The following is a 21,240-nucleotide window of genomic DNA, read 5'->3' on the forward strand; positions in this document are numbered from 1 at the left end:
GTAACAAGCCTCGCCCACGGCTTTACCGGGAGCAGGTTTGTTCAGATGGCCTGCGGGCCTTACAGACGACACCACAAAACAAAAACCAAGACCAGGTCCATAGATCACAGCCATGGTTTATTGAGGGAGGAAAGCAGAAAGGGAATATTTCTCTCCACTCAACCCCAAAATTGAAAAGCAGCAGGACACTACAAAGTGCCACACATGACATGGGAACATTTTTTTTAAATTGGAGCCATAACGTCGACAGTGTATTTTGCTCATTTGTGTAGACAAAAGGCAAAATTGCGGCCATAAAAATGCAACCCTGCGACCACAATTTAGTAATGTATGAGCAAGATAGCTGTAACGTGTGCAAAATACACTTATCTGTGGCTAGGAAATACTACATGGTGTCTTCAAAATACTCAATTGTGGCCCCTAAATTCCTAAAACATACACAAAATATCTATTTGTGGCCCCTAACTTCTACATTATGCCAACAAAATAATCTATTGTGGCCACAAAATGGGGGTTAATGTGTGCAGAAAATTTGCAAATCAGTGGCCACAACAAAGTATATTGTGCAGACAAAAGGATAAATTGTGGCTGCAAAATAAAAGAATTGTCGCCATAAAATACTAAAATGTAGGCGGTCTGCAATTTGCCAAGTTCACTCTACCGGGGCTCCAATCCAATAAGTCCGCTAGTCCAGTCATCGAGTCTACAATCTTCCAAGTCCAAAAGAGTCCACTCTACCAAGTCTACAACATTGCAAGTTGACTACGCTGAGTCTACAATCCACTGTAGAAGAGCTCGAATTGTCCAAGTCTAGTCCTCAAAGCACTCCCGGGGAAATTTCATGCCATCAAAAAAGTATTATGTGCACACAAAATACTAATTTGTGCTCACAAAGTAGTATAATGGCCGGACAAAATGTGAAATTGTGGCCTCAAAATATTACACTGCGACCACAAAAATGTACGTTCAGCCACTAGGCATCTCAGCCGACACCACAAAAACCAAGACCAAGACCATAAATCAGCGCCATTGTTCATTGAGGGAATATATTGCTTCAAATAAAAAAGAAAAACAGCCGGAAACTGTGGAGGCCAAGACATGACGACAGAAGTTTTTGTCCACAACATACTGTTGATGAAAATTTGTGGCTATGTAGCTAGGCTTGGTTGGTTAATTTGAAACTTGATGGGTGAGGAGACACTCCAGAAACAAGAACAAAAAGATCATTCGTATACCTGAGCTGCGTTTAATGCTGACGACACCAGATGATCTTCAAAAAAAATTGGCTTGTCATATTCCGTTCCAAAACAAGAAGCGACAATAGCCACGCTTAGACCACCCCACCTGAGCATTCTGCAAGTGCGCAACACAGCGGAAGGTGCAGATTTTCAATGTATCAAGTCGAAATTCCAAATATATTGCAGACACCATAAAAGTGAATTTTTTTTCCTCTTTATTTTTCACGGTGACCAATTTCATGCGCATGCTAAGAAAAAAACCTCACCACCAGAGACTTCCAGAATCAGGGCGGGGTTGGGGGGCGCACCTTGATGCTGGAGGTCAGGGAACCTTGGGGGCCAGATACAGGGATATTTCTATTTCCAAGGGCGGTGGAGAATTGAAGCCTCGCGATTTGCGCAGTGTGGTTGGGAATTTTGCCGTGAGTGGGAGATTTGAAAAGTGGAGTGGGGGGGCATATGGGCCAGTTTGGGCCTGGAATGGGACATGTTCAGGATGGCTGACTTCATGAGAGGGGTAAGGAACTTTTGGTGTCAGGGTACGTTTTGGGAATTTGGGGGGGGGGGCAGACTTGGGAGCATTCCCAAGGAAGTCAGAAACTTGAATCCAAGATTTGAGGGTGGAGTGGGAGATTACAGGGCCAAGGGAAGAACTTCAGGGCGGTGTTGGGCCACAACCGACCGCCTGAGAGTGACCAGAAAATTGATGAATCTGAGCAGAGAGGGTGGTTTGACGCTTGGGAGTTGAATACTTGATTATTTAGTCAGGCTATGCGTCACGGACTTTGGGGCTGCTGTTGGAGACATTCCTATGGAAGTTAGAAGCTTCAAACCTGGATATTTGGCGGTTGAGAGATTTCAAGCCAGGAGCAGGGAGATTTTAGGGTCGAGGTGGGCCACCAACTACTTCCTGGGTGGGGTCGGAGACTTCATAAATCTGGGCGGAGTGGGCGACTTGACACTCGGGGTCGGGGACTTAGGTCTCGGGGTAGGAGTGGGGGACTTTCCAAATGGGGTTGGAGACTTAAAGGCCGGAGATTTTGGGGTCGGAGGGGGAGACTTCGGAGCTGGGGTGGGAGACTTTGGGGCCGGGGTTGGAGATTTGGGGGCAGGGGTGGGAGATTTTGGGCCGGAGGTGGGAGATTTGGGAGCAGGGGTGGGAGACTTGGGGGCTGGGGTTGGAGATTTGGGAGCCGGTGTTGAGGCTTTGGGGGCTGGGGTCGGGGATTTGGTGGTGGAGGCGGGTGTGGGGCTCTTCATGGACATGGATGGGGTCTGAGCCTTAGACGAGGCGGGGGTGGGTGTCTTGGAAGGCGGTATGACAGCGGGCGTGGCCATCTTGGTCTGGCTCATCTTAGATTCTGGGATTTTCGCTCCGTGCCGATACACGCTGACGGTGATTTCTACAAACTCGCCGCCGTACTTGTTGCGCACGTTGATGCTATACTTGCCGGAGTCTTCGGGTGTGACCTGGTTGATGACCAGACTGGAGAACTTTCCACCATCAAAAGTGATCTTGGTGTGCTCGTTGGAGGCCACCTCCTGCTCATTTTTAAACCAGGTGACCTCAGGGGTGGGATCACCCCACACAGTGCAAGTCAGGCTCAGGGACTGGAGGAGGCAAAAGGGGAAAGCAATGAATGTTTGTCTAAATGCGGAGACCAACGCACGCTTGGAATCAAAGACGAGGTGCACGTTGACAAAAGCTGACGATTATAAAGTCCTGTCCATGTTATACACTCTAGACAGTAGTCGCATACTATTCATGGTTTATACTGGTGTACATTTGTATTGGCTGTACATGATGCAATGGCATTTGTTTTCTTTAAACCCGATCCCCAATTTAGTCACATTTTTTTAAGCGGTGGGCGGTCAAGGCCTTCTTTGCTGGCCTAACATAATCAAGAAATGATGATCATATTCTTCTCATTGATGTTATTCTTATAACCCCGTGTTGTATTTTTAGGTGGTAGTTTTTATCCAATCAGAATTCAGCTAGCTTTCAAAATACAAGTAGCACCCACTATTCGTCCAATCGTCTTGTGATTGGACACTCGCTCGTGAGGGAGCAGCGCTGTGCGGAATCGACACACACAAAAGTCGTAACTGGCGACCGTTCGAAAATCTAAAATATATTCTTTGCTTTTTTTTTAAACCACAATGGCCGATGGAGGGTAAAGTGTGGATTTAATTGCAAATACACTTGCGAGGCCACGGACATTTCAAGAGAAGCTCGGTCGTCCAACACTCACTGAGTACTGTGTCTTTCTGTATATTATTTGTCCAGCCGTGGTGTCATAAACGATCGTAGTATGAGGGGGATTTATCCAAGTCAGACTAAGTACAACTTCACTGAAGGCCGAGGTGCGTGAAAAGTGCACGGCCCGACACTGATTTTTTAAAATTTATTCATGGCAACAATAAGGGAGTGTTGATTATTTCAATTTTCACTTTTCACGGCATACATTTAGGGTGTTTACTGTACACAATGTACAAGGTATATACCGCTCAAAGTATTCAATGTTTATGGTATACTGTTAACCAGGGCCGAATGCTTTTAGGAAAAAAAATTGTATTGCGATTTCGATTTGATTGGCAATTTTCTTCACAATGTACAACGACTTTGACAAACATGACAGATTACGCCATTAAAAGACTATCATAACCAACGTGTAGTTTGGGAGTGTGTGAACGTGCCTATTTGATTCCAAGCGCAGTGTTTTCAGTGTACCTTATCCTCCATGATGGTGACCACGTCGGGCAGGCCGCCCAGCACTCGGCCGCGGTCTGAGGAGACAAACAAACCAAAGGGTCGCGCTTACGTTGAATGACTGGACGCCAGCGCAGACATCAGGCCCGAAAAAAACTCACTTTTCTCCGCATAGGCAGCAGCCCTGTGAGAAAAGAACGAGTCAAGTTTGATGAAGAAGTCGAAGCAGCGAGAACAAAGCGTCAATATTGACGTTGACAAACGACTCACTTTAGTCTCAGGTACTCCTCGTAGGCGTCCGTGTAAGCTGCCGAACGACAAACAACATTTCAACGTCTTGTTCAAAGCTTCCATGAAGTCGCGAGACACACAAGTTGCTGCATCGAAACAAAATGGCTAACTTGCAGTTCTTTTTCAGGTTTAGGTCCTTCAGACATTTTCATGCATCTGATGATAGACAAGCCGAGCCAATTTCGGGGTCATCTGTGAAACTCATTTCAGAGGCTGATTTTTTTTCTAACGGGTTGTGACCAAGAAAAAAAATAGCTTATTGAAACCAAAATAGCCGCTTCCTATTCAATGTCAGGCATGAGTAATTGAGACAATTTTGTGTTTTGCTCAACACAAAAATCCAGTTTTGTGCTGATCATCAATTGCTTTACCCTAACCCTAAACGCTAACCATAACCCTAACCCTATGCAAATTTTCGGTGCTTCGCTCTGCTTCCCATCGCTCCAGACACATCATCCGCGACGCCACGCACGCAATTGCGCCTGCTCGTGCACTCCAGTGAGTTCAATTCAATTGCGCCACCAGAAACGCTCGCAATGAATTTGGTCTCACGGCTCAGCAGGACCTTATCCCAGCTGACTTGGGCTGTGATGCTGTGCACACCCTTTACTGGTTACCAGTCAATCGCAGGTCGCACAAAAACACCATTCACAAACCCTAAACTCGTGTGCATTGAGAAAATAAACTCAAGCATGCAAACTCAACACACAGAAGTGACGCTGTGAGTTAAACGTATTTTCCATGACTCCACCGCTCTGACGGCTCTTGTTATCAATCCGTTTTACAATTAAAAAAAAAAAAAAACTTTCCAGAGGGTGACTCGTTGTTAAATAGCTGCTGCACGATTCTTATTTTCGGCATTTTTCTCCAAACCTATGACATCATAAGGACACATTCAAATGTGGTCACCAAAGACGTTACCTTGTCCGGAAAGGTCGAAGGTCCTGGCGTAGGTCTTGACGCCGTCCGAGATCTCGATGGTGTACAGACCCTTGTCCTTGTCTAATGGGTCGCAGATCTGCATCCAGGCCATTTCGGCCGTGCCGCCGATCCTCATCTTCTCCGATGAGGCGATCTTGCTCTCCCTGCAGGGAGCGACAACGCACAAGAAAATTGTCAAGCATCATTCGCGTCTTTGGTGCTTGGCCAATTGGCAGGTTGAGCCGCTAACGTGGCTAACGCTAAAGTATCCGGTACACAAAAACAATTGACGAGCAACGTCAACGACAAAAAGATGTGACACAGTGAACAAATTCATAAATGAAAGAGCAAATATCATCAACTATCAATTTTTTTTTTTTTAAAAGACAAAGTACAAAAATGACAAGAACAAGCCAAACACCGTGACGAACTACCAAAAAAAAACGTGACAAACACCAGAGGTGGGGGGGGGGCGACTGACGTTTACAATTCATTTCACCACAAAAATTGACGAACGACGGACGGGTACTCTGGGTGCTCACGGATGCCGAAAGATGGATGACAAAATTTAAGTAAAATGCCAACCTCTGACAAACACAAAATCAAGAAACAAACATCGTGAACAGCGACAAAAATATCACAAACAACGACATAACAAGTGACCGGCACCTTTAACAGCTACATATGAAAAAAAAAAAAATAACACAACGAACAAAACGCATTAAACAATTTCCTAAACAAGTGGCCGACACGTTGAAAAACGACTTTCAGAAGTGACAAGCACCGTCCGTGTCCAACTACAAAAACAACGCTAACATCACAAACTACAAAAATAATTGGCACACGTGAACAACTAAATCAATAAGTGATTAACACCTTCACCAACGACACAATCAATTGACAATCACAAAAAGTCGTTCATCATCAAATCATGACAGGAACACTCTGGAGACAATGTGGCGTGTTTGCGTTCACATCAGCCAACTTTTCAAAGTCAGTCAATATTTGAGAACACAAAAAACAGTACTTGTGTTTCCACACGGTCTTCATCTCCTCCGTGTAGTAGTTCATGTAGCACTGCAGACGGATGCCCTCTGGAGTACACTGGAGCACCAGCTCGGAGGCCGATTCGCCTGAAAAGCAAAATCAGGCGTCCTGGATAGTGTACACGCCACGCGCGCGATAATATACTGCCGCTACACCTCGCTGATGGCAGCAATGCACGACGGCAAATTTCAAATTTGGCCGTCAGACCCGAGCGACAAACGAGCTAAGTGCAAGCTAAGATGAAGAATTTCAAAAAAAGAGAGATGAAACGCGATATAACTGCACACATTGGATTTTTAAATTTTTTTTTTATTTGCTGGACTGTGATGGGTTTTCCATCCAGCCGAGATGGCCCGTTTTTCACTAACAAGCCCAGTTTATATTTTTTTGATCAGGAAACTGAAATGAGTTTTCATTTTCTATTTTATCATTTTGCAGAAATTGTGAAATAAGTGACGACTTAAAAAACGGCGACTTTTAAAGAGGAAGATGGCCACGCCCCCCTCCCATGTCTGGGTCGCAGTCACAAAAGGGAGCGGGGACAAACTTTCCATTGGAAATCGCTGTACTCTCATTGCTTATAATGTCTAAAAACGTCATCCGTCGTCGCATTGTTGGCCGGTGAGGGAAGGAGATAAAGATCCAAGCCCGCCTCGTGTCCGCTTCCGTCGAGTTGACGCGACTTTAGCTTAGCTAAATGTCCGAAATATAACCCGTCGGGGTTGGTGTGTGCATTCTTGCTCTTGTCCGCTTCAACCTGAGTAAGTGGAGAATCGATCGATTTTGTGAGCTCGCGTTTGACGTCAATAAATGCAAACTATTGTGCAGAACGCTTTACTACTTTCACAGGTTGAAGTGGACAAGAGCAGTCATGAGCATTTCGCATTTCCGTTCAGGTTTATTTGCACAATTCAAATGAGGATGGTGGAGGCAAACCCACCTTATAACGTGTTTTTCAGGAAATCTACAATAGGAAACCCAATCGAGTTCATTCAGAATTCGTTGATAGCAACACAAGAAGCGAACGCGGGTCCCTGCTACGGGAAATACTGGACACGCCGGTGCTTAACAGTGTTAATTCTTTTATCAATGATCTAGACGGTGTGGACCCACCAGCGATCCTGGCGAGGGCATTGATGATGTCATCAAAGACTGCAAGGGAAGAAGGCAAATTTGTGTCATACGCCAAGCAGGAACAGGAACAAGAACAATGTGCCGAAGTGGAACACAAACAGGAAGTACCTTGTCCCGAGATGTCATAAGTGGACGTGTCCTTTCCGCGCTCGTCTCCAATCACAGCCTTGTACACGCCCTGATCCTTCCTGGAGAACTGCAACAATCAATCCATCAATCTGTCAGTTTGTCAGTCTGTCAAGACACAGCAGACGTGATTGACGTGGCAAGCAGTCGCTCACCAGCGGAATGGGAATAGCACAGGCTCCCGACATGACGTTGGGCGGAGTTTCCGGAACCATCTCCACGTCTTCTTTGTAGCAGTGGAAGCTGCTCTCCTTTTTCACGTTGGCCACCTGGCAAGAGACACGCCCACACATGTGTTGACCACAACGCCAGTCAAAGCCACAAACGCAACAAAGGCAAGCGGGACCTTGCAGGCCAGCATCACGGTGCAGTCCTCCGTCACGGTGAAAGCCAGATACTCGGAGAAATGTGCTCCTAGAAGTGGGGAAACAACAAAAAGTGACCGATTACCCAACATCAAACTGAAGACAGGGAGGAACGGCAAACACGATGAGATGAGAAGCATCATGAACAACAGCAGGACAAAGTGAAAAACAGAACCAACAAGCAAACAGGGAAAAAAAACACGACAAACGAGAAAAATAAGTGAAAAATACCACAAATCAATACAAACAAATACAACAAACACCACGCTACAAAAGTGACATCATAAACTACAAAAACAAGTGACAACCACGGCCTGACCGATTCATTGGTCGGCCCATTTCATCGAACATTATTTGCAATTTCTAAAGGCAGAAAAAATTGGTCACGTTTTGGCAGATTGTTTTGGTTGTTTTAAACCTTACAGCTTTATACTATGATAATGGCAATGGCAAAAAAAAATAAATGACTAAAAACGGTTCATTTATGCAGATTTTCCTCTCTGTTTTTCAACAAAAAGAAATATATTCAAGGACAAAGTCAGCCAAATATTTTTATAGTTTTAAGCATTAAGGGACCAAAAAAAAAAAAAAGTCCTTTTATTCATTATATATTTTTAAAAATAAGAATCTAATAAATGCGAGTCATCTGTTCAAAATAAATACAAATAATAATACAATACTAAAAAAGTGGGAGACTCCAACCCAAATCCTACACCACCAACAGCAAGAAAACAAAGTGACAAACTCTCCGAACAACAACAAAGCAAAGAGCGCTACTCTAGGAGTTTACCTTGCTTCCTGACGTGCTCTCGCCTCTGGAACTCGGCTTCCTTCAGCACAGTCAGGAAGACTGGACGCACAAAGACAAAAAACAAGTGTCGCGCTAACCTTAGCATCTGTGCTAACACTACCACGCCGAGCGTTTACGGCTTGAAGTTTACCATCTCCGACCAGGACCAGGGAACTCTGCGTTTTGGCCTTGCCGTCGTGGATTTGCACCGTGTAGGTGCCCTCGCTATCTCGGGTGAAATTTTCCACCATCATCTGGATGATGCCCGTGGACACGTCGTGGCTTATTTTGTGGCCCTGTGACAAATGCAGACAGATGCTTGCGCTTTACAATTTGTCTGCTGTCGATTCACTTGCCTTTTGAGGGTCTGAACGTGCCAGAAAACTATCCTGGTCTCAGTTTATCTATTTTAGGGGCCCCTGACAAGAAAAAAATCAAATAAAATAATTGGAATTTTGGTTTAAAGAAGCTACTTTGGATTCAATTGTACACTCAAGGAACGTTCGAATAAAAAAATTTAAAAATGTAGCGCCCAGCACCAATTGATTTCACAGCTCGATGCAAAATTGGGTGCAAAAATGTGAAATTCAACAGTCACACATTTTGATTTGAAGCATTTGGAAAGTCAAAAAAAAAATCCTTTTTTTTTTTTGTTCAACGCATAATTGAGTGGATATTTCTTTCATTTAAAGTTTCCAAAGCTCTCAAGGACCGATCGATGCCCGTAATGGAACAGGAAGTCAGCCATTTTGGGAGAATTCCATGACCCTTCAAAAAATAATTCCCCCCACAAATTTGGTCTGATTGAATTTGAAAAATTCATTTTCCTCATCAACATGAATGATTCCCATCATCCTTATTTGCGTCCCACTTACGTCACCGCTGGTCACCTGCTGGTCGTTGACGACGAACCTGTACGTCACGGCGGGCGAAAGCTTGATGGCCTGCACCCAGAAGCGCACTTGGCCTTTCTCCAAGACTTCGTAGTTGAGGCCGTACTTGAGTGGGACGACTGCATGGAGAAGGCAAAGTTGTGTAATAGACACGTCTTAACTGCCAAGTTTCAAGTGACACCCAAGTTAACCGAAACTAGTGAAATAACTCAAGTTAAAATTGAAAAAATATTTCCTAAAATAAAAAACGAAAATGCTTTTAAAACAATGAAAACTAACTGAAACTACATTTTAATCATCCAATCTGGCTCAACCACAACATTTATTGGCACTGACACTCAACATCTGTACTTGCAAGTCAAACCGTGCACAAGTTTTAGTCCTAAAAATGGATCGTCTCCATCAAGCGGTGGGACTGGCGTGCCCCAGCTCCGGTGAGCGGAGGAAACGTGATACTCACCGGGGTTCCTGATGGCATGGCTGAGCTCTAGCATGGAGTTGAGCGCTGCGGAGCAAAGACAACCCACGTGAAGGGAAAGACTTTTGATTGGTCAGCGGATGACGGCCGTGCCACCTATGGCGTACCGTCCTCGGTGAGCGTGTGGCTGGCAGAAACGCCGCCAGTGTCGGTGACCAGCACGGAGTAACGGCCCAGATCGTCTTTGTCGGGGTTCAGGAAACTCAGTCTGGAACTAAAACACGCCAACAGGACATTCAATTTCACCCTTGTAACACTCACTCATCACTCTCAGACACAATGCCCATGCGTCATATTCTCGGCACATATACTGTATATGATCAGTGGTAAACAATTTAAATGCATAGACTGGAGAATATTCCTCGCATAGTTCACATACGGGCGGCATGGTGGATGACTGCTTAGCACGATGGCCTCACAGTGCAGAAGTCGTGGGTTCGATCCCGACTACAACCTTCCTGTGTGGAGTTTGCATGTCCTCCCCGTGCCCGCGTGGGTTTTCTCCGGGTACTCCGGTTTCCTCCCACGTTCCAAAAACATGCACGGCAGGTCGATTGGACACTCTAAATTGTCCCTAGGTATGAGTGTGAGTGCGGATGGTTGTTTGTCTTTGTATGCCCTGCAATTGGCTGGCAACCAGTTCAGGGTGTCCCCCGCCTACTGCCCAAAGACAGCTGGGGTATACCCAGAAAAAACCCACGCACGTACAGGTAGACCATGCAAACCCCACACAGGAAGGCCGGAGCCAGAATCGAACCTCTGCACGGTGAGGCCATCGCGTTAACTGGTCGGCCACCGTGACGCCCATGGTGCATAATGTTCAAGGTATGAAAAGTTGACTATATACTGTGTGATCAGCGCAATCCTTCATGCTCTCAAATGCAGCAGGAATGAAGTCCATTTGGAAAAATGACGAGCGAGCTTACGTGCGTCCTTTGGTGGTGACGGTGACGCGAGGGCATTCGCCAATGGGCTTGTAGTTTTTGGACCACACGAAGGCTGAGGTCTGGCTGATGTCGCTGGCTTCCAGAGACAGGAAGATGTCACCCGTTTCCTCATCCACACCGGCCACGATCTCCTTAGTGTCTGGTGACATCAGAAAGCTCCGTAAAGGAAGAACTGCTCAGCAGACCCCCCCCAAAAATGGTCTACATTACCTGGAGGAGGTCTGGCACAGACAGCCTCAGTCACCAAGGAGGGTGTCCCGATGCCGTGAGCGTTGACAGTGCGAACCCGGAACACGTACCACTCGCCCTCCTCCAGACCGCTTATCTGCAGGACAAAGGGCAGCTGGTTGGTCTCATTTGTCCAACATTTTTGAACAGTTTGATTCAGATAAGTATCCCACACTATGGCAGGTGGCATCCCAACGGTAGGGTACATAAAAGAATCAGAATCAGAATCAGAAATCCCTTTATTGTCATTGTACTCAAGTGTGCAACGAGATTAGAGAGCTTCCCTCTCCAGTGCAATACAACAAGAATTCAGATAGATATATAAATTAGATAAATAAGAGAATAGTTAGTGCAATGGCAACTTCACCAGGAAGACTCAGATTTGTTTCCCAGCCATCTGTGAGACCAATCTCCTTTTACGTTGTCCTCGGTCTTATCTAAGGCCTTTTCCTGGTTGGAGGTTCCCAGAGTCGCTTCTCAGGGAGGCATCTGCAAATGATAGCTGAACCATCTCAGCTCCTCATTACGTCCTGTCTTGAGCAAAGTCCTCAACTTAGCTTTGAGACACCCTATACCTCTCGGAGATGCCAGAACCACCTCAGTGAGTTCCTCACCTATTTGCCCTTTTGGTCACGACCAAAAGCTGAGGGTCATGGTGGTAATGTTGACTGACCAGTAAATCGCTGTATCCCAAGGGCACATGACCCCCGAGGCAATTGTATTTCTTTTGATCACTAGCCAGAGCTTGTGAGTCTAGGAATATAGACTGAAATAGAAATGGACTGGTAAATCACTGCATCTCTGAGGCACTAGACAGATACCCAAAAGGAACTTGTTCCTTTCAGTTACTGCCCAAAGCTTGTGAGGGTTGAACTGGAGACTGACTTGTCAATCACGGTATATCTGATCCATGGAATTTTCTTGTCTTCACCTTTCATCTTGTCATTATGGCAAGCTCCCACGGATGAGGATAGGAACAGACTGACGGGTAAACACAGGGATGAGACACAAAAGTCTGATACAGCGACGACATCATTCTTCTCGTGCTTTATCAAGAGACGCCACCTCAATGGCTCAGGCCTCAGATTTTGAGGCTTCTTCACACTGAGGTTCAAACCTTCCTGGCAGATGTTGACGATCCCATTTGGATGAATCTCAGAGACCCTCCCCATCATCCGCAGCCAAAAACAATCAGATCTTCAGGTGACCAGACTGGACTGAGACCTCCACACTCTGGCTGGTCTCTCTCACCTGCATGTAGCGTTGAGTGACTGCGTTTTCATTCAGGGCGACAAAATCACAGGAGCCCTTCTTGGCCATGTCCACAAAGTACCCAGAGACAGCGCTTGCCCCTGTGTAGACCGGAGCTTTCCAAACCAGGACCAGGGAATGACTACGGACCTCGCTAAAGGTCAGGTCATAGGCTGGACCTGCGGCAGAGGAAAAGAAACAGCGTGATGACGAGCAAACCACATTACAAATTTGCATTAGCGCTAGCAATCGCATGAGAGGCGATGGAAACAACAACGTTTAGACTTCCCCAAAATCGACTTACCTGGCTGCTCCATGGTCCAAGCTTCACACTTCATCGGCAGACTGGGAGCCGAGGGCACGCCCACGCCTGCCATGTTGGCTGCTTGAACTTTGAACTCATAGAAGGTCCCTTCAGTCAGATTATCCACCTAGCAAATGACAAAATGTATATACGGTCGTCGTTTGAACAGAAGATCGCTGACGCCATATGTAGGTATGCAATTTCACCAATTGCACATGGTAAATTCTTGCTCAATATTTTTGAGGAGCCCTCAAGCTCAAGCTCGGAGACCCCAGCTTGAAAACTAAAGGCACAAACGCCTCATCTGTTGCAAAAAAAAAACGCAGGACATCCGATACTACCCGTGGGTTCCAGACACTCACCGTGCACACTGGGTCCACGATGCCGCCCACATTGACCTCTTTCCAGACCAGAGTGTCGACGTCCCTTCTGTCCACGTAGTAGGCACTGATCTTGGAGCCGCCGCAGCTCTTGGGGCTGCTCCAGGACACCGTCATGGACGAGCCGTCAGAGTTCAGCAGGCTGATACCGTACGGCGCGCTGGGGGTGGCTGCCAGAAAGGTGACGGTCAGTGGTGGGAAGCGGCAACACACGACGCCTTCAGTGCGGACTTGTCTTAATCCAGCTGATTATAGCACGACTATCATCTCGCATTTATAGAAAAAACAAAGCACCGGTACTATACGAAAATACAGCGGAACACCACGCAACTGTTCCACGAACATTGTCAAGAGAAGCCTGATGTCCATATTGATCAAAAACGCAACAAAAAAAGGAAATAATACGTGAAATTGTATCGCGATATAACCTAAGTATCCATTTTGGCCAACTTTTCTATTCCCTAAATTTGAAAAGAGATCTGTAGTTTCTACCCATTATTTTTTCAAAATAAGATTACTTTTTAAGGCTGCAAAGATGATGAGACAAAACAACATGAAAAAAGAGGTAGGAATAAAGTACCGTATTTTCCAGACGATAAGCCGCTATTTCTTTCCTCGATTTTGAACCATGCGGCTAATACGTGGGTGTAGCTTTTCTGTGGATTTTTCTTTCACCAGTAGGGGCGCTTATAGTTCAGAAAATACGCTAAAAGAATTGCGATTTTTTTTTCTTCTCTTGGGTCTGTTCTGTTTTAATTAGCAAAGTTGTTGCCGTGTTAAAAGTTGTTCCCTAACCACGCTTGTGTCTCAAAGCACTTGAATCTCAAATTGCCTTCCCAATGCAAAAGGATAAAATTGCCTTCATTCCTTCAAGCCTCCGCCCCACAAAAAACGGTGGGTGAGTAGTGCATCAGTGTTGTATTAAAACTAGACAAGTCTTCAAGTGTGACTTGTGAGGACAACAATAAATCACGTGAAGCAGTAGGTCACGTGCAAATGAAGGTGAGGGTGGGGTGGCGGTGAGGCACAACCATTTAATACATACCGTACTCAAACCCCCCACCTGGCAGAACAATAGAATAGCAGATAACGTGAAAGTAGCAAACGACAAGCAAGCAGTTTGTAGTCAAAGCTTGTGGTCGATGCTCACCCAGCGCCGGCTCCACCGCGATGGGTCCAGATTCTTGAGACTCTTCGCTCAGGCCGAAGACGTTGACGGCTTGCACCCGAAAAACGTAGGTCTCCCCTGGCGTTAGCCCATGCACCGCAAACCTGGAACGATGCAAAACGTCGCGTGTAAAAGAAGCTCAAAGTGACCCGAGACTAGACTGAAGAAAGCTGAAGAGTTCCAAGGGAGAGGTTTGCTAACCGGCTAACTTCACACGGATCGTTGCACAGACGTGTTTGTCGCGTTGCAGTTTTCCATGATTAAAAAAGTAGCATGAGCAGAGTTGCTAGTGGAGAGGCTTGCTCATCGGCTAATTTAGCATAAATGACGATGCCGTGTTTATTTTGGTCACCGGAGAGACAAACTGCCAACACTGCAGCTAATTCGGTATCCGAGTAAATATGATTTGTCGTAGGGACGTATTCTAGGGACGAGGAACTCGGGATCCTCGGGCAGTGCTTCTCAAGTTGTAGGGCAGGCCCTCCTGGGGGGGTGGGGAGGCACATTGCGATGCTGAGCGAGGCAAATGTCTTTTTTCTGCCGAACTACAATAAAGCGTAATTGCACATCCACTCCAGCAGTTGGCGGTGGCGCTCTCCTTGCTCATTGTGCGCAGCGAGTATTAACTCAAAGGTGGAGGTTTGTTTTGCAACTAAAATGCAATTATTGATAGTATAGGCGGAGAGTGGGTGGTGGTGGGGGCGTGAGAATTGTTTTCTTCTTGCTAAGGGGGCGCAAAAGAAAATAATTGAGAAGCACTGAGCAAAGGGACATACAACCACAATGTGGAAGAGCGTTTGAGCCAAGAAAACAGCCACAATAATAAAGGACCTGTTGAGTTTGAATGGTTTGTGGTTGCAGGCGAACCAGTCCTTGCAGCCCACCGCACGAGCGTCAATGTAGTATCCCATCAGGCCTTGCTGTCCGTGCTTGGGCGCGTCCCACTGGACGAAGACGGACGACTTGGTGTTCCTGGAAGCGACCGGTTGCCCAGGAGCGGAGGCCACGCCTGTTTGTTGGGAGAGACGGGCAGAAGCCATTAGCAACGGCGCGGCTAACAAGGCATAGATGTTAAACGTTGCGTCCTGTCGGCCGTTTTCAGTGAAGCGTGCTTCATTCGCACTGCGTGAGTTGACTTTCACCACCAACAATAACGACAACACTTTTCTCGCCTCTTGTTGACTTCAAACGAAATCAACACCAAATTAAGACATATTTGGGTCCTTGACACTGATTCTTGCTGTGTGTTATGAGAGATATAGCTGACCAATTCTGTATAAATCTGTAGCTTTGTCCTAATTTGTAGGCCGCATGACGTAACTTCTTATGCACCTCGTCGGCCCGCTGGGGCCCAAATTCCTTCAAATCTGGTCTTTGTTTCCCCGGAGACGGGCAACGAGTGAAGAAGGCTGCCTGGAAGCAACTTTTGTCTGACTTCACTACTCCGCTCTTCTTCTACGCTCGGCATGACCAAACTGGCGTCGCAAGCTACATGAGGAGGAGGTTTTGAAGGCCACAGCGGCAAGGGAGAACGCGGCACATGAATTTTGGACACAGCAAGTGACACTGATGTTGGGGGCTGATTTTTCTCATTTTTTTTTAAATTTAAACTTTTCAGGGCTTAGGAGGCGGTACTGAGTGACTTTTAGGGGTGTTGTGTTGTGGGACGCATACAACGCAGTACATTTTCATCAGGAACCCAAAAAAAATAAGAAAAATCTGGGTCCAAATTTGTTTCTGGTACGAAAATTCCCAACTTGGGCAAACGAGTATAATCAACAGCGATAATCAACATAGATAGACAAGAAAATATGAACGTGAATCGTAACATTCTTTGTACACTTGGGGTGGTTAAACATGTGCCAGGACAGATTGACCCATACTAAATAAAAATTCAAACTGAATATTTTGATAAGAGTCACCGGCTCTGGTGACTTCAACATGACCCGGGTCAAACAATCAAACAACCCAAATCCCCGTTGTCATCGCTTAGATCGCATCATTAACTTCAGCAGTGAGCTTTTAACTCCTTGTGGGTCAATTTGAGCCGCACTTGAAGATTCTTAACGTGCAGGGTGCTCAGAGGAGGACACACGTGAAACGTGTAGCAAACGTGTCCTGGTACGTACCAACAGGCGGCGAGCAACCTGCAACACAGCGTTTCACATCGTCACGTACATAAACGAGGATAATAGAGCGCGTACGGGCCACGGCTGCATTGCCTTACCGTCCCGGTCAGCCTTCCTCACCGGTCGGGAGGGCGCCGAGGCCCGGCTGACGCCGCACGCGTTGAACGCAAACACTCGGAAGAGGTAAGCGGCCCCGTCGGGCAAATGGAAGACAGCCAAATGGGGCGAGCGAAGCTCCACGCCCGTAGTGACGCGCTGCCACGCCTCACCGGCAGCGGCAGAAGCTAAACACTGAAGGACACCACACACACGAGCGACACGGCGACCGTGCCTTCAGAAGAAGACTTTTGACTTTTTTTAAATTTTGGATGGAATTTCAATTTGATTTTGGCTGACCAACTTTTTGTGAACAAAGCGCTTTTCATTTCATTCCTTTGTTTGCACTTGACTGATCTTTTTGTGAACAAAAGACTTGGCTCTTGTGCTTGGAACTGATTGACACTTGGAACTCAAATTTCCCCATTGTGGGACGAATAAAGGACATCTTTATCTTTATCTTTGACGAAGGACCGAGCTTTGCATTTTCGATGTACTTGGGCCACTTTTGTAAACAAAAGCATGATTTTGGATTTGTGACTGAGTGAATTTGTTAACTCAAGATTTTGTCTTGGGTCGTTCGTTTGTGACGGACTGACTTTTTCTGAGGAAAATATTTGAATTTGAATCTTGTGTATTTTGGCTCAACTGACTTTTTGTAAACAAAACACTTTGATTTGTATCGTCCCCGTGCCAGACTGACTTTTTGTGAACACGGCACCGTAATTTGGATCTTCTGTTTGTGCCGTTTTGCAAAGCGTTTTATTTGGATCTTCTGTTTTTGACCGACCAACTTCTTGTGAGCAACGGACAGAATCACAGCATCAGAATAGCACGAGAGAAGCAAGACGTACCGCTGTATCTTGAATGCAACCACGTGTCACACACGCAAAGAAGCTGATGCTTGACACACACACACCCCCCCACACACACACACCTTCTCCACGGCGTAGCAGAGTGGCGCTGGTCCGCGCCGGCTGGGCGGCGTCCAGCTGAGCACCACGTGCGTTTCGTAAATCTCGGATGCGTGCACGTCGCTGGGCGGGCCAGGAATGGTCGCCTGGCCTAAGAACGTTCGGCGGATTCATTAGGATTTGGGATGGTGCGCTCAGTGTGGGAGGACTTTGAGTCAGGTTTAAGGTGGCTTCAGGAGGACTTAAGGTGGTTTTAAAGATTGTTACAAGTGGTCTTAGGGTGCAGGATGTAATCTTGTCTTTCAGTTTGTTTTCAGGTGGGTTAGAAGGGTTTTAAGTCTGAATCAAGAAAAGATCAAGGCTTGTTTTAGGGTGTTTCAAGGTGCGTTTAAGGTTGGTTTTGTCTGGGGGGGGTTAAGAGGGTGGGTTTGAGGTCAGCTAGAAGGTTGTTTGAAGGTGGACTCATAGAGCTTTGAGACTTGGATGAAGGCAGTGCTTCTCAAATAGTGGTGAGGGAAAGTAGATTTGGTGGCTTCATTTTTCAAACCTTTCCACATGACTAGGTTGTTCATTTCTAAACGGTAGAAATTCACACACTTAACCGAAAAAATATGTTTGCATTTTTTTAATTCCCGGTAACCAATTTAGTAGGCAATATTGACGATTTGGCGTTTAAATCGTAAAACTGTGGCTAATTTCTAACGGGAATGAGTGAAGTATTTCTTTACAAGTTGCGAGCGTAGGGCTAGCATGCTAACTCTTAGCGCGCCTCCACGATAACAAGCACAAACACATTTCTTAATAAATGTTATTTCAAATGAATGAATACAATCCAAAACATCGAATCACTTTTGAAAGTGAGCGCGCTAAAACCGACATGTCGTGCGCACTCGATGATGTCGCAAAATGTCCCACCGACAAGACGGTGCCCACCGCGGACCATGGTGGGCACGACGGACGCACTCTGCAACTAGAGAGCGTCGGTCCTGATGACAAGTTTGTTTCAAAGTGGTTTAGAGTTAGTTTTGGGTGGGTTCAAGCGAGATTTAAAGTGGCTTTAAATTCGGTTTCAGTGGCCTAAAATCACGTTAATGTTGTTGTCAGGTTGTTTTAGGGTCAATAATAAGGTGGTCGAAGGTTGCATTTTTTTTTCAGAGCTCCACACAGCCAGTAGCTACCAGAATTCTGTCGTACCTTGCAGCTCATGATTCCTGGTGACAACATGGTACTTGCCCTGCCTCTCAATTACTAAGGCAAGGGAAAAAAAGACAAAAAGAAACAGAAATGCGTGAAGCGGACCCTGGATTTCCTTTTTACCTTCAGCGCTACCTTCCAGCCCGGCGCTCTCGGCGGCGTCCAGAGCCGCGACTCGGTCGGAGGGCCGCGAGGCCCTGCTGACGCCCGCGCTGTTCACGGCGCGCACCCGGAAGCGGTACGAGTGGCCCGCCTTCAGGTTGTGGACCGGGTACTTGCACACGTTCACTGGGGCGTCGTTGCACTGCACCCACGAGTCGCTGCCGGCCTCACACCTGAAAATAAATCAATCAAATCTAATTGATAGATAAATGAGCACCGCAGAAGGGCCAAATTTGTCGATTCAAAGAGGGGGTTAAAAATGTGGTTTAACTACCAATACCATATGCTCCAATTTGTCTCATTTTATTATTGGGAATGAATTTAAGCGTTATTAACCAATTGTTTTGTTGAACTTTAAAAATATCTTTTATTCTAGCAATAAAATAGTAATGTGTCGTTTCAACGTATTTTATTTTAATATTAAAATGATCACTACATGTTTTTGTTTCATCAATTAAAATCAATTTCATTATAGTTAATTGACCTGCTGCTGATTAAATAAAAACATTTTATTATAATAGTGGTATTTTGTGAAATGATTTTAATACTATTTTAATTACAAGTAAAACTAATTATCTAACATGTATTTCAAATCGTTTTTTACAAATATTGTGGTATTTTATGTCAAACTCTTTATTAAATAATAACCCAAACAATGATTGTAATCTTTCAAAAGTATTGTTTATTATTCGTCTAACTTTAAATGATCAACTATTGATCAATTATTTAATTAAATTGAAAAAAAAATATTCCACTAATATTGCGAATTGCATGATAGAAAAAAGGAATACAAAATAAATTTTTGAATGTTATCTTCAAATGAATTTAATACTAGTTCAGTAATTTTCTTAAAGGAAAAAATTTATTTTAACAAGTAAATAATTCATGCTAACATTTCAACTGAATTATTTCAAATCAATTTCATTTTAAGTAATCATTATTAAAGATATAAATACGTATAAAAGTGCATATTTCTCAAATATTGAAGTTTTTGCTTTATTAACAATAAAACCAAAAAACCGCAACAAGATCAATTGAAAAAAACGACAAAAATGAGGAAACACATCTCAACGGTCTCAACTGTCTAAATACTGCAGTGACTGTTGACAATGTGTGCAAACAACGCTCGATGGGCCCGCCGCGCGACATGCGCCACACGCTAACGAGCCGCGTCACGTGAACAAACCCACCTGTCCACAAAGTAGCCCTTGATGGCCGCCTCGTTAACGGTGTTGGGTGGTTTCCAGGCAACCAGGATGTAGTCCGAGTTGATGTCGTAAGCCTTGACGCTCATGGGGGCTCCGGGGGCCCCGGCCACTGGGGGGGTGGCGTCTGGGGGCGGGTGGTGTGGAATTTCAATTGCGATTTATCATTTGATTTGTAATTTTATTCACAACGTACAGTGTCATTTCCAAACCTCATTTACCTGAGACGAAGAGGTAGGCGCAGTGCTCAGAGGTGCCGTCTTTGGTGTAGACGCGGATGGTGTAGAGGCCCTCGTCGTCTTTAGCCAACTGGGGCAACACCAGGCGGGCCACACTGCCCACCACTGACATGCCCACCAGGGGGCCGGGCTGTAAAAGTTTATCTGGAACACAAGTGTAATTGCAGGCTAAAATGTAATCACGTCACCTGAAATGATGTGTCGCCGTCGTATAGCACCGTTTCCGATTATTGTGGAACAATTGGAGCAGAAGGTGCCTCACCATCTCTGTACCACTCGATGAAGGGTGGCAGGTTGGGCAGGTCGGGGACGACCACCAGTGAGCACAGCAGGCCGGCCGACTCGCCCTCCACGCCGAAGGTGACCGGGAAACAATGCACCAGGCTCACCTCCAGTTTACTGAAGTGGCTCCCACTCAGACGGGGGACTGCAATTTTGGAAAAAAAAACTGTGGAATCATCAGAGCTGGGCACCTGACCCTTTTTTGCCGGTCAGTTCCCTGGAATAATCGTCCATTGTTCCGATGTACTCGTCGAGCAATGTGAAATGATGGGAGCGGAATAAATTGAGGACTATTTATAAGACATCATTTTAGAACTTTGTGGAATAATTGTAAAAATGACCGCAGATTGTTGCAGATTCATCTGAGAACATGATGGACTCATTGGAGAAGCTTGTCAATCATTATTTATTTGTGTGTCCTCTCACCTAGACCGATCTGGCTGGACCATCCTCCTCCACTTGCGCCTGCGTAGACACAAAAGTTGTCACCACGCCGTCGTCGCTACACAGCTAAGGAGATTCATTTGGGGGACACAAAATGCGGAAGGCGGACTTACTCCTAACAGCCACCGTGGCCGCGCTGGTGGCTGTGCCGTGCGGGTTGGTGGCCACGGCGCTGTAATCCGCAGTGTCACTCACTGCACACCTGAAAATCAGATCAGCGTCAAACAACGTGAGCCACCGTGCAAGAATCGTAAGCATCGTGTCATGGCCGCAGGCCACGGTCATCGCCAGACAAAATGACGGT

General features: G+C 45.8%; 1 protein-coding gene across 1 annotated transcript in view; it reads right to left on the reverse strand.

Annotated features, from left to right (window-relative positions):
• Nucleotides 1–1,458: 1,458 nt before the first annotated feature.
• Nucleotides 1,459–21,240, reverse strand: part of LOC148334403 (myomesin-2-like) — a 30,586-nt gene continuing 10,804 nt past the window's right edge. Inside the window, exons 7-34 of the mRNA XM_088297986.1 lie at nt 21,050–21,138; nt 20,919–20,957; nt 20,473–20,637; nt 20,193–20,354; nt 19,957–20,098; nt 18,728–18,939; nt 15,103–15,280; nt 14,254–14,375; nt 13,086–13,273; nt 12,724–12,850; nt 12,420–12,598; nt 11,151–11,265; nt 10,920–11,079; nt 10,101–10,207; nt 9,976–10,020; nt 9,498–9,634; nt 8,774–8,918; nt 8,623–8,682; nt 7,814–7,881; nt 7,623–7,736; nt 7,450–7,537; nt 7,321–7,359; nt 6,188–6,293; nt 5,161–5,324; nt 4,219–4,255; nt 4,110–4,132; nt 3,970–4,025; nt 1,459–2,849 (exon numbers count right to left, since the gene is read on the reverse strand). Of these exons, the coding sequence (XP_088154112.1) occupies nt 2,142–2,849; nt 3,970–4,025; nt 4,110–4,132; nt 4,219–4,255; nt 5,161–5,324; nt 6,188–6,293; nt 7,321–7,359; nt 7,450–7,537; nt 7,623–7,736; nt 7,814–7,881; nt 8,623–8,682; nt 8,774–8,918; nt 9,498–9,634; nt 9,976–10,020; nt 10,101–10,207; nt 10,920–11,079; nt 11,151–11,265; nt 12,420–12,598; nt 12,724–12,850; nt 13,086–13,273; nt 14,254–14,375; nt 15,103–15,280; nt 18,728–18,939; nt 19,957–20,098; nt 20,193–20,354; nt 20,473–20,637; nt 20,919–20,957; nt 21,050–21,138 (3,775 nt within the window). The 3' untranslated portion in view covers nt 1,459–2,141. The remainder of the gene's footprint in view (nt 2,850–3,969; nt 4,026–4,109; nt 4,133–4,218; nt 4,256–5,160; nt 5,325–6,187; nt 6,294–7,320; nt 7,360–7,449; nt 7,538–7,622; nt 7,737–7,813; nt 7,882–8,622; nt 8,683–8,773; nt 8,919–9,497; nt 9,635–9,975; nt 10,021–10,100; nt 10,208–10,919; nt 11,080–11,150; nt 11,266–12,419; nt 12,599–12,723; nt 12,851–13,085; nt 13,274–14,253; nt 14,376–15,102; nt 15,281–18,727; nt 18,940–19,956; nt 20,099–20,192; nt 20,355–20,472; nt 20,638–20,918; nt 20,958–21,049; nt 21,139–21,240) is intronic.

This window comes from Idiotropiscis lumnitzeri, chromosome 6 (genome assembly GCF_059441095.1).
Source record: "Idiotropiscis lumnitzeri isolate Australia: NSW breed Sydney's pygmy pipehorse chromosome 6, RoL_Ilum_1.0, whole genome shotgun sequence".
Classification (NCBI taxonomy): domain Eukaryota; kingdom Metazoa; phylum Chordata; class Actinopteri; order Syngnathiformes; family Syngnathidae; genus Idiotropiscis; species Idiotropiscis lumnitzeri.